This window comes from Pelodiscus sinensis, chromosome 8, assembly GCF_052426305.1.
Source record: "Pelodiscus sinensis isolate ZL-2025 chromosome 8, ASM5242630v1, whole genome shotgun sequence".
Taxonomy (NCBI): Eukaryota; Metazoa; Chordata; order Testudines; family Trionychidae; genus Pelodiscus; species Pelodiscus sinensis.
The window spans coordinates 3,345,772-3,358,545 of record NC_143059.1 but is presented as its reverse complement, the minus strand read 5'-3'; the positions used below and the strand labels follow the sequence as shown (position 1 = coordinate 3,358,545).

At 52.7% G+C, this 12,774-nt stretch overlaps 1 protein-coding gene across 1 annotated transcript in view; it reads right to left on the bottom strand.

Annotated features, from left to right (window-relative positions):
• The window catches only part of PIK3AP1 (phosphoinositide-3-kinase adaptor protein 1), a 62,897-nt gene that overhangs the window by 23,512 nt on the left and 26,611 nt on the right, over positions 1-12,774 (bottom strand). Inside the window, exons 3-5 of the mRNA XM_075934528.2 lie at positions 6,648-6,796; positions 2,735-2,879; positions 658-800 (exon numbers count right to left, since the gene is read on the bottom strand). Coding sequence (XP_075790643.2) covers positions 658-800; positions 2,735-2,879; positions 6,648-6,796 — 437 coding nt within the window. The remainder of the gene's footprint in view (positions 1-657; positions 801-2,734; positions 2,880-6,647; positions 6,797-12,774) is intronic.

The window sequence follows — 12,774 nt, the reverse complement described above, 5'->3', positions numbered from 1 at the left end:
ACCTTACCGAAAGCTAAGTCAAGAGAAAAGAATGCTAAACACGCCAGGGGCCGGGAAAGTCAAAGGTAAAGGTTGTATGTGCAATTTAAACAGCTCTCTCATGCATATTCATGATTCATTTAGTTACATGATCAGGAACTGCCATTCTCAGTGACTTGGAGTATTCAGGTTGGAAGCGCGGCGAACGCGCCTGGAACGCCAAGGTTACATCAGTTTTTGAAACGGGAGTGAAAAATGAACGAGTTACTTTTACTCTTTTGCAAAACGCTCTACAGGCCTGGTCAGTTTCACAGGTGGCAGGTGGCTCTGATGTTTAGATTTCCAAATGATTTGGGTTTTTCTTGACGCCTTATTCCGGGTTCTGTAAAACCCAGTTTCTGAAGGTAGTAAAGTCTAAATGGCGGGACGTGGGGGTTAAATGACTCCACTTCCCATGAGCTGGGAGTTACCATAGTTCTGCTAAGGGACAGAGTACATTCTGCTTTCTGCAGATGGGAACCTTGGTTAGACCTAATTCATACTGGCCGCACGCAGACATCTCACACTTCTCCCCTTCCGGTGAACTCTTCCCTGCTCGGCGCTTTGGGAATCTTGTTTGCCCACCTCCTGCCCCAGGCAGGGGTATTTCAAAAGTGGCTTTTTCTCCACTCTCATTACCTGACACATGAACTCCACGGGATTAGCTGCATTGGCCAACAGGTTACCGATCTCTTCCATGTCAGTGTAGTAGCTGATGTCCACTTCCCCCACCATCAAGTCCCCTGAATACAGCCGCAGAGATGCCGCTCCAGGCGCTAAGTCTTTCAAAGGAAAGGGAAACAATCAGACAGCCAGAAGAGGCGCTGTCCCCCCCAAAGCCATTCGATGAGTCTGACATGACTTCACAAAATGTCTCGGCTCAGCCTGAATTTATGATGGAAAAAACTTTCAGATGCAAAATTTTGCCCAGTTCTAATGAAGACCTTTTCTCAAATGAAGTAACAGAGCCGCCTGACTCAAGCAATATAACATGGATGTGAATTAACTAACAGTATTGTATAACCACCACAAATTGATAAGCAGAGTCCTGCAAATCCATGGGTATCCGCTTTATAGCTGCGGGGATCCGAGCCAAGGTTATCCACGTCTCATTTTTGCAGATATGGATGCAGATGCAAATGTTGTATCTAGAACCCTGCAAACATGCGGACAGCCACTTTATATCTGCAGGGATCCGCATTCACGGGCCTGGATGCAGATGGCCATGGCTCATTTTTGCAAATGCAAATTTTGTATCCGTTCAGGGTTCTATTCGTAAGATGCCTCGGGATCCCCACTGCTAAACTCTGGGTCAAAAACCTTTCCGTTTGGGTGTTTTACAAACCCAGAAGAAACCAATAGTTTTGCATGAATTAAAGAGCAAGCTACACTCATCAGTTTGTGAGAGGCTTTAGTAATGAATACTGTACCGCGCCTATGTATTAAGTCATTATTATATATATTACTGTTAAGACGGAGAAAGGCATGTTTGCTTTTCGTCCCTGTTTGGGCTGATGCAGCAGTTTAGACTGGGCTGATAAAAGTGGTGTGTGCGTCTTATCTGTGAAATTCTTGGACTCTGCAAAAAGCTGGGGGAAGAGCAGGGAGCTGTTAGCTTTGGAGTAAACCCAGTGCACACCCTGTCCGACCTAGCAAAGACAAGCTAATGTGTAATAAACCAAGGCCACAAAAATTAGACCAGTAAGAATAAACAACTGCTACAAGATAAGAACAACTGGATGGAGTTGACAGCAAAGAATAGATGTACTGGAAACCAGACAGAGAAAAGAAAGTCGTAGCAGGAGAAGCACAGACGTATTAATTGAGGTGAGTTATTGCAGTTTAGACCTGATAAGGACACGGATTGGTAAACTGAGTCTGTGCAAGTGACAGAACAGGGAGTGAAAGACAGAGACTGACAATGAGAAAGTGGAAAAGACACTGGGGAGAAGCGTCAAACACAGCAGAGATCTGCAGCGTCACTCTGACCCCAGGAAGGTTACACCATCTTTCACTTTTCTTGCCCTGTCTGGTTTTGCATGGGCCTAATGTTCCTCAGTGAGAACCTCAATGTCTTAGAGCCCCCCACAACCAAGCCTAAAAGAGGCTCTTCAAGCCTGCAGCGAAGGGGTCTCGTTTTTCACCCAGCCCGTTTCACTTTCGATATCCACTGATCTTTTACCCTTTAAGTCCTCCACACAAGGAGAACTAACGAAACCTGCGGAAATGGCAGACTTCCTCCTGAGTTCTATGCTGTGCCTCCACGACCCAGCTGTGTCCTTGGACGCTATCCAGTAGGAAGAACGCCGGTACTGGTGCCAACCTCTCGCTCATGCCCTGCCACTATTAACGTGTGGGTGGCAATGCGACACTTTGCACTTTAGCCTCCCAGTGCTTTACAAGACATAATTGCTCTTCAGAATTCCCTGGGAGGATGGCCAGCATTACCATCCTTTTGGGGAAACACATACACAGGAGACAAGAGACTCTGCCAGTCCCACGCTGCGAGAGATGCCGGGAATAGAAGTTTGTGGTTTCCCTGCCTACAGCTTTTGTGTTCCAGCCTCTAATTGCTCCTGTCTACAACTCTCGGGCAGGCCAAATAAAATTAGTTTAATTCCCACGTTGTCCTACCTACCACAAGCTTGCTCTACCTACCAGGAGAGGGTCTACCCTCCTCAAGCTTGTTCTACCTACCAGGAGAGGGTCTACCTACCAGGAGCTTGTACAGAGACCGTGTATTCGTTTTCCATCTTGGCTGGCACACGCACCGACTGGGCGTTCTCTGGAGAGAATTCAGCTTCTGTTTTCACTTGACAATCCAGTTTACATTTCAGGATCATATAAAGCGTTGTCTGCACCTAGGAATAAAGGCATCACAACATGTAGGTTCCCACTTTCCTGACACCGGGCTTCATTGCAACCCCAGCACTGTTGTCTCTGCTGAACCCAGCTCTGACCATGGGCGCGGCTCCTTCAGGGCGTCTACGCTTCCCTTGGAAAAAGGAGCCCCCTGCAAATGATTGCTTAGAAACGTCCGTGTCCGATGACAGCCTCGCACACAAAGCTCCGTAGTTGGGGTCTGTGGGCAGCAGGATAAAACTGAAGACAGTGGATTGGGGCAGGCCAAGAAAGTGCCAGACACCCAGGTGCTTGCAGATGGACTTGGGGGACAAGTTTATATCCGAGTCCCTGTAAGCTGAGCGCTGGGGCAGCTGCCCAGGAGAAATCCAAATGCCCACAGCTGGCAGCATGTGTTTCCATTGGTGGTGCACATCTGCACATGCCTTGGTGCACATGACAAAAATTATTCTGCACGTGGATGGAAAAAATTAGAGGGAACATTGGTTTTAATGCCTGGTCAAAACATCCACTAGCCAGGAAGTGAACTAGAGCTTCATGAATGGCTCCTTTGGGCTCAAGAGCATGTGAAGGAGAAACGCCAAGACTAACATTGGGCCCTGCCTACAACTTAACTCCAACCGCAAGGGATCTACAATCCCCCCTTCTAAGACTTCGTCTGCACCAGCAGAGGTGCCCAGGCTGTGGGTGCTGCAGGGCTGGCGCCCCCATGGGAAAGCAACAGTGAATGCTCCGCACCCGCCTGACACAGCTGTTTGGCCCTACCCCCTATCGGCTGTTTGGCGGGTGGAGGAGAGGCTTGGGGGAGCATGGGGGGGGCAGGATGAGGAGGAGGAGGAGGAGGAAGAGCAGGGCCTTGGGGGAGGGGTGGGATGGGGCTTCGGGGTGGAGCACCCCTGGGGAAAAGAAAAAAGCACCACCTAAATACTCTAGCATTTTTGTCAACAACATTTCGGTTGGTTGGGGGGGGGGGGGGGAAAGCACTCCCCGCCCCCAACTGACAAAAGCTGTCCTGCCAGAGGAGGCTGTGAAGACCAGGACATGAAAGGATTCAACAAGAGCTAGACAGATTCCTGGACGACCGGTCCATCAACGGCTGTGAGCTGGGCTGGGCGGGGAGGGGGCCCTGGCCTCTGTTTGCCGGAGGCTGGGAATGGGCGACGGGAGGGATCCCAGATGATTCCCGGTTCTGCTCACTCCCCCCGGGGCAGGCCGTGGTCACCCCTCATGCTCTGGAGAGGATCAGAGAGCGCAAATGGGAACCAACGGACGTTTCCTTTTCACACCAAAGAGGCCTGGGCACTTCCTCGGCTCGCCGGCTACGTCTGATCAGTGTGGCCAGCGAAAGCTCTGTCTGGAACCCAAAGTCCTTCTGTGCTGCCAGCCCGGGGGGGCGGGGTCCGTCCATCTCTCCTCCCTCGCTCTGTGCCTCTCGCTCCGCACCCACACCGGTGGACTGGGACGGGGAGCGAATTCCTGGCCAGGAGCGGAGGTGGGGGGACTTTTCTGCCAGGCGCGGAGAACTTCATCCTAAGACCAACAACGCTCCCAGCCAAGCTCAGTGCATATCACCACACCGATGCGGAGTCCTGGGGCGCCTCACAGACCAACCGATTTATTGGGGCAGAAGCTTTTGGTGGGCAAAAACCCTGAAAAACCACAGGACTCCTTGTGTTTCTGCAGATACAGACTCACCCGGCCACCGCTCTGAGACGGGCCAGTAAATATCGCGTTGCCCTTTTCTCCAGGAGCCGCGGCTCGGAAGATCACCAACACCTTCCATGCGATTTCAGTGGTTTAATGCCATGAACAAGTCATTTCCGGCAGTGACTGCAACCGGAGTATCCTGTAGGATGCTTTCATGCTCTCAGTCTCGTATGCAGGGTGTCTTAACCGTGCCAGGGGGACAGAGGCAATCAGAAGAAGAGGATTCGGCCTTTTCTAGGTACCAAAATGGACAGAGAAAGCCTACCTCAGCTTCTGTTGTCCCCCTCGGCCCTAGGATGGCGTCATGCCCCGGGGTCTGGGTTCTCTGCCGAGCCACTGCCCGTGACACCTCAGGCATTGCCCTGATCTTCATTTGAAACGGGAGGCAGCAAAGGCAGAGGCGAGTTACCTACAGCACATGGGTTTGAAAAGGCTTCATTCACGAGGACCCGTTATCCCCATGTGCAAGGCACTAGCCACGGAGAAAGCGTCACAGCGTGCACAGCGCTGCAAAGGCACGAGGCCACGCCGCCACCTGGAACCGCCCTGAGACAAGGCACGCCAGCAGCGCCGCTCCAGCGGTCCAGGAAGTTCCCGACAGGTTCCTGGTTTAGACGTGGCTCCGCCCCACAAGCCTCGAGGCTGCCCGGCACACAGCCGGTTTCCTGGCTCGCTTTGCCCTTTGCGGCGGGGCTCTCGGTGAAACCCGGGAGACGTTTCACAAAACGCAGCCAGCTACTTCCTCCTTGTCTATTGCATCCCCTTCCGTCCCGTCGAGGAATGCTCCTGTCCTCCAGGGTGTGACTTGGCTCGGCCGCCCTGCTTCCCGTCCCACACAGGTAGGAGAATCTTAGGAACACCCCTGGAGGCTCAAATTCTGTTACGCACAGTGACCAGCAGGGGGCACTGCTGCCGTTAAAGGGGCCCTTGTCCCAGTAACAGAGATGAGTTTCAACCTGTTACTCTCCACACCTGCAGATCCAGAAGGGGGGCCGTAGTCAGTTTCAGAGCCGCCCCTCTCCCAATACGGGAGCACATTTTGCTGCTCTGAACCTGAGCCAGAAATGCCCAGGACGCTGCTGCCACGTGAGACGAGGCGACTGCAGCACCGCCAACCCCGGCATCCAAAAATCAGGAGTCCGAGGCAAAACATCATGAATGGCTTAAACATTCCCGTGAAGCAGGTTTGGGGTTCTCAGCTGCCTACTATTCTGAGCCTGGGTGGCTCGTGCTTGCAAGCGTCTCTGCGGCCAGGAAGGCCAGAAACTCTAAATAAAAGCGGAGTGGCCCAGAGACACGTGGCTCCAGGGACGTGGGCTCCAACCAGACGCCAAACACGGTGAGGCTGGCCAGGCCTGGGACGTGGCCACGCCGTGACGAGCTGGGAAACACGCCGAGTGCCTGCCGCAGACCTGGTGTCGTCGCATGAACAGGCGAAACTGCGGTGCAGGAACAGGAAGTAACGTCAGCTGGTGGTCAGATTGCAACACCGCGGGGCCGCTTAGCTGTTGGGTTTCCCGGCATCCATAAGAGACAGGACCACAAGCTGCAGGCCATCGGGTCCCACGCTAAGCCGGGTCAGCGCTCCATCAGATGGTGCTCTTGGGCCAGACTTTGCTGGGGCACATGCACAGAGAATCGCCATTTGAGGGGGCTGGTGGCTGGGGGGAGTTGCTGACGGAGCTGCTGTCTTTCAGAAGAGACAGGAAACTGATCCAGGAAGTGCCAAGGGACCTTTGGGGCGATAACACCAGGGCCCGAATGTTCAGCACCACTTAGTACATCCCACCTACTTGGGTACACTCAGAAAAGCCTGAGTCTCATGCACAACCTTCAGGATGGGTGGCAACCCTGTTTAACGCTTGCCCCGCACAGCCAGGACAACCACAGGACAGTATCCCAGTGCTGCGCCTAGGCTGGGGGCAGGATCTCTGGAGAAGGGACCATGTGGGCAGGGCTGGAGGAGAAGAACGGAGCTCGGGGCTCCCAGCCTGGCAATGCAGAGCACGGGCACGGTTCAGCCCCCGTGGAGAACGCGAGAGGCAACGGACATACTGTACCCCACAGCGGATGCGTTCCGGCAGCACCACCGCCTCTCCCAGGGCACTCTCAGAGCCCCTGTGCGGCTGACTCATTGCGAGTTTCTTGGAATAAACGGGGTGTCTCTCGTCCTCCGCCTCCGTATCGGTCACAGAATCGCAGCCAGAATCTAAACAAAGCAGATGGCGTCCCATTAGGCCACTGGCATGGGCACACACCTCGAGGCGTTCTAAAAAGAGAACCCGTCAAAACTCTTACCCAAGAGCTGAGAAAACGGGATCTAGGGGGAGAAAGGGGAATCGGCCGAGTTTCCTCATTTACTCCCAGAAGGGGATGTCTGGGGACGGCTTGCATTTGTTCACGGAGACATCCAGCTCCCCAAAACTGCTGAGGCAGCTCCAAATATACTGATTCAACAGCCCGACTCGCATGAAAACAAGACTCGACATCATCCTCAGCGACAAGAATTTGGTCATCAGCTGGCAGAGCAAATCTTAGGCACACACCTCTCCCAAAGCAAGTCCCCCTTCGCGCCCAAAAGGGGCTGGCTTTTGGGGGACTACTTGCATTGCTCACCACAGAGAGTTGTATCAAAACACTGGGGCCCCCCTTACTGCTCCAAACCCACCCGACTCGCTCATGCATGCAACCCCAGCCCCACCCGCCAGGTCTGCCAATGCCCCTGCAACGCCCCGACTGGCTCTACTCCCCATGAATTGCCTTTGGGAGGAATTTGGCCCCCAAAATTTCAAGCCTCTTGATGCGTTTTACCGACTCGTCCTAGGTCCACCAAGTGCGCACACTAGCCAGCGAGTCACAACTCCCCACTCAGACGGGTGGGTTCCTGCTTGTTCTGTGGCTTGTTTCATTTCAGGAGAATTTTATTTACTGACATTTTGGGGCATTTACAAGAAGCCCTTGCAATGACACCATCTTGACACGTGTTCTTATCACAGAATTCAGGATATTAAGCAAGTTATTGTATGTTGGCCATGTGTGTTCAGCATTCGCCGCTCTTCCTCCCCCGCCCTGCAAGAATTTAAACACAACCACCACTGGTATCTGTTTTGAAATTCATGCTGACTCTTTTTTGGGGGGGGAACGAGGGGGAGGAAATATCTGTGTGTGGGGGGGGTTGGGAATGACGGGGAGGAAGTGTGTGTGTGTGTGTGTGTGTGTGTGTGTGTGTGTGTGTGTGTGTGTGTGTGAGAGTGTGTGTGTGAGAGATAGATATATATATAGATATATATATAGATAGATAGATATATATCACTATCATGGTCACAAAGTAAAGATTTCTTTTTTTTACTAGAAAGAACAAGAAAAGAGTTAACTCCTTTATTCCCAGCTTGGATCTTTTCCACGGGCCAGCTCCCAACATATGCCTTTAAATCAGGGTTGACACGGAGGGAGAAGTGGGCCTCCCATGCCACGGGCAGGAGGGGCAAGGAGCCAGCCAGCAGGGCCAGAGTCTCTGGGCCTCCAGGACTAGCCAAGGGGTGGCTAGAGGAATTTCGTTCACAGGCCTCTCACCTACGACTAGGACTTGGGTCCCACCACAACAGAGAGAAGTCACTACAGTACCTTCCCCAGCCAAAACCTACTCCCCAAGCTGCCATGACGGCAGGGACATTGGAGTTTTGTTTAGCTGGTTCTTGGTATTCTTACAACAATAAAAGCCCTGGCTCAAAGTTTCTGAAACGACTAGTTTCTGGCATGGCTTTGGGAAAATAGTAATGCTTTCTAAATGACTGCTTTCTTATTGAAATCGTTTCGTTTAAAACGTCCATGTGGCTAGTTCTTCTAACTAATTAAAAGTGTAAGTTGAGATGTTTACAAAAAAAGATAAGACGCCCACCACGGAAAATCTCAACAATCTACCAATAACTTGCTAGAGATTGTACCAGCTAGAAAGTTTTAAAAGCTCAGCAAAGCCGACGTCAGACAAGCCCCCTGCCTCGCACGCATCCTCCCAGTGAGCATACCAAACTCAAACAGCATTGGTAAGCCAGCTGCCCAGGAGACATTTCCAGAGGCCGGGGGATACAGTGAACTTCCTTAAGCCAGGAGAGTTTGAAGTGACTTATCAGGGCTCCATTAGGAGCTCAAGTCTCCACTGATTTCAAATGCTACATCCTTGGAATAGGGGCTGACTTTTTGTTCTGTTTGTCCATCTCCTAGCATGGTAGACTCCCCCCGCCCCCCATGCCTTATGAGAACTGGCTTGTGAATGAACATGCGGAACTCAAAGATGCTTTAGACAAAATTCCTCGTGTAACCTATCGGTTTTGTAGACGCAATCTGCTGGATCTGCATCTCCCATTTTTACACAGGTCTCATTCTTGGCTGCAAAGTTGGACTATGAAACGGGGGTCTGTTTATAGTACTCAACGTGTCAATGAGGGCCATCACTCACAGCCCGGAAACCTGATGGCTTAGTGATCAACTGCACAACTGGTGAATAGCCTTGTTTGTCCTGTAATGGCCCTAGGAAGACCTGCCATCATGCCACCTGGCACTGGAATCCATTTTGAACCTGGCATTTTTCCCTGGGGGTGGGGAATGCAAAATCAAGGATTCCCACTCTGGGGAAAGGTCTCTTTAAGTAACGGGACACAGACAACCTTTGTCTTCAGCTGGCCCAGCATAACAGGAAACAAAGAACTCTGAAGAAGCTGTAAAAGATCAACTCTGATTTAAACCTTTTACCTGAATAAGAACAGCTGTTTAGGGCAAGAATTTGCATGTAACTAGTTTCGTAGTAGATGAGAACTGGTTAAGCATTGGTTGTTTATTCTAATTTGGTACTTTACTTTGATCTGACTGTTTTCTCTTGCAACCACTTAAACCCTACATTTTATACTTAATAAAAACGTTTTTGTTTCTTATCAGGTCCAGGGTAAATAATTGCCAACCACTGCGCATCTCTCTCTTTCATTGACAAAGGAACTAACTTTATGAGCTTTCTGTGTGTCAAACTTTTACACAGAGCGACAAGGATTTGTTTGGGAGTTGGATCCCTTTGGGGGTCGGTTTCCTGGGTGCTACACCCTTAAAGTGGAGCCCTCTTGGAGTTCGGTGTCAGTGCTGCTCTGTGGGGGGATGGTACCCCAAATCTGCGACTTGTCTGAAGGAGACCAGGGGATCTAGCTGTGACGTAGTGGGGGTGCTGTCTGCTCTGTAACCCAGTGTCCCCCTGTGCTGTGCTGTGTGATTCCCACTGACTCACCCACATGTGTATTAGCCCGGACACCTGATAACAAGGCCCCTTCCCCAGGGGAGAGACAAAGGAAGGGAGGGGAGACGAACTCCTGGTTTGGGGGCAGGGTCTGGGAGCGAGGACTCTTGGGCTGGAACCAGGAAGGAAACAGACTAAGGAGGGGGCTGGAATCTAGGGACCCATCTCAAGGGGGCTGAGGCATCCTGGCCCAGACTCCTGTAGACACATCACGTCTATGCTGTGCTGTATCTGGAGAAGCAAGAAACCCCTCCCTGTTCTACTGCCTGGCGGAGCCTGTTCTTGCTGTTACGGGGCTGCAGGATAGAAGGACCCCGACTCGCTGTCACACCGGCCCAGCAGGACAGGGTGGCGAGGAGTCCCACAGAGCAGGAACGCAGGTGTCAGTAGCACAATCAACACACCTGGGGACAATCCTAAGGGGACTTTTGTGATTTCACCCCCGCACAAGACAATAAAAAACAAGAAGTGACCTGGGCAGGAACTGAGCCTAGAGTTTTGCCTCGTACGTGTGGCTGCCAAAAGCACCCAAGTGTGGCGGTCAGGATAACCTTGTGAATGCATTGTATTGAAACAGCAGTTCTGGTTTGAATGGATGTGGCCTATCTGTTTGCACCAGAGCGGTCACATTGAAGTCCAAGTGCCTGGCCACGTGAGTGTAAGGACCTGCCTGCCGAAGTGCTTGTGTGTTGGAACAGAGTCTCTGCCATCCGGTAGGTTGGCAAAGCTCAAAGAAAAGGAACCTGACCCACAGCGGCATTTGAAAAGCCAGCCTGTGTGATACAGCTACAACATTTTAGTCTCAGGTTACACTAGCCTCCCTTTTCAGATCTGTGGGCTTGGTTGTTTTATCCATGTACCTCGGCTGGAGGCTTTGTAAATGATTCAAACCAGGGCTGTAACATGCCTTAATTTAAAAGTCACTCTGCCCTCTTTTGGGTGCCCACGTGGGACCTCGCGGTCCGAGGCGCTAACATCTCATCCACGTCTTCTGGAGTCGCGGGGGCTCAGATCCTCCAAAAGATCAGGCCCCGGTGCATCGAAGTGAGCGCCTGCGAATACAAGCCATTGGGGAGACCAACTCCCACCGCCGCTGTTTTCTGTGTCCTTCTGTGCACGTCTGATGGAACTGACCCTGACAGAAGCATGTTCAGACAAATGAGACCGATGGAAATAGCTACCGACCTTCTGCAACATGCCCCTCCATCCATCTTTTATGTGGACAAAGGAAAAAAAGTCAGAGAGCGGAGGAGGCCCTGGTATGTGGAACTGGGGTGTTGGGAGCGAACCGTAAGCTGAGCCCTTGCAAGACTCACACGGAAGCCTGCAGGCACCGCGCGAAAGTGCCGGCTGGATAGCGTCAGTCATTGGAGACTGTGGACAGAGAACAGTGGCCATGTGAGCAGGAAGACAAGTGCTGAGGAGAGCTAGCGGAGGCGGGAGCTGCCGGGATATTTCGGAAGAGGCAGGGAAGGGAGGAACACGGTGGAGCTGGGGGTGTGGTAAGCCAAAGTTAGGGGGAAAAGGCTGAACAGCGTTTGGATTTTCTCCCCGAATATTCAGTCTCACGAGAACAGGAGTGAAGGAAGCAAAGGGAAGAGGAGTCAGGGCCCAGGCCTAGTGGAAAGAGAAGAGGCCAGGGTAGAGGACAGACACTACTGCATCAAGGAGGGAACAGCAGAGAAGGCTCAGCCCAACACGTGTTCTTGAAGAAATGGAGCCACAGCGCAATATGGCCATCTGAGACCCTCCTCCATGCCCTGTGGTTGGGGTCATCCTCTTGACACTCTGAGTCAGGAAAGCTGTGGAGAAATTGGAGAAGGTCCAGAGAAGAGCAACAAGAACGACCAAAGGTCTAGAGAACATGAGCGATGAGGGAAGACTGAGAGAATTGGGCTTGTTTCGTTTGGAAAGGAGAAGACTGGGAGAGGACATGAGAGCGGTTTTCAGGTACCTAAAAGAGTGTTCCAAGGAAGAGGGAGAAAAATTGTTCTCCTTGGCCTTTGAGGACAGGACAAGCAGCAAGAGGCTTAAACTGCAGCAAGGGGGGGTTGAGGTTGGACATTAGGAAAAACTCCCTACCTGTCCGGGTGGTGAAGATGCCTAGGGAGGTGGTGGAATCTCTGTTGTTGGAAATTTCTAAGAGCGGGTTAGACACACGCCTGTCCGGGGTGGTCTAATGCTTAGTCCTGCCTTGCGTGCAGGGGACCGGCCTAGCAGACCTCGCGAGGCCCCTTCCAGTTCTGTGCTCCTGTGAACGGAGCGGTCGGGCCAACAGCGTGTCTGGGACTGGTTACAGCTTCTGAACGGTTTGGCTTGTGCTCAGAGCCCTAGTCCTGCCGACTGCCCGGAGGCTGTGGACACGGAGCCCTAGCAGGGTGAAAGCGGAGTGAGCCACATTAACCAGTCGCGGGATTAACGGCTGAGGGAGCAGCCGGGGCAGGCGGCGACTTTGGCTGTGAATTCCTCACCAGCTCCTTCATTCCGAAACGTCTGAGCCCGGCCTGGCCAACGCAGCGGGGCCACACGGAGGGGGCCACACCGAGCGACTGAGCCCCCCCGGCACTGAGACCTGGACCGACCCGCACGAGCGCATAGCCCAGTTTGCTGTCCCTGGCAGGACGCAGGCCCAAAGGGACCGGCAGAATCGGCCTCCCCACGCTGTGCAGGCACCCGCCAGTGACCCTCTCGTGATCTCTAGTGCCAAACTCCAGGTGAGAGACCCCATCTGAGAGGGCCTGATCCCAGGAGCAGCAGGGCGCTACCTGACCTGAGTTTTCTCGGTCAGTAACGAGTGCGGTCAGCCGCTCCCTGGAGAAACACGGATCCCGGTCGGACGGGGAAGGGTCCTTCCTGCCCCAAAGCAGCCCCACACCAGGGTGCCGCAGGGCTCGTGAGCACAGCAGCCG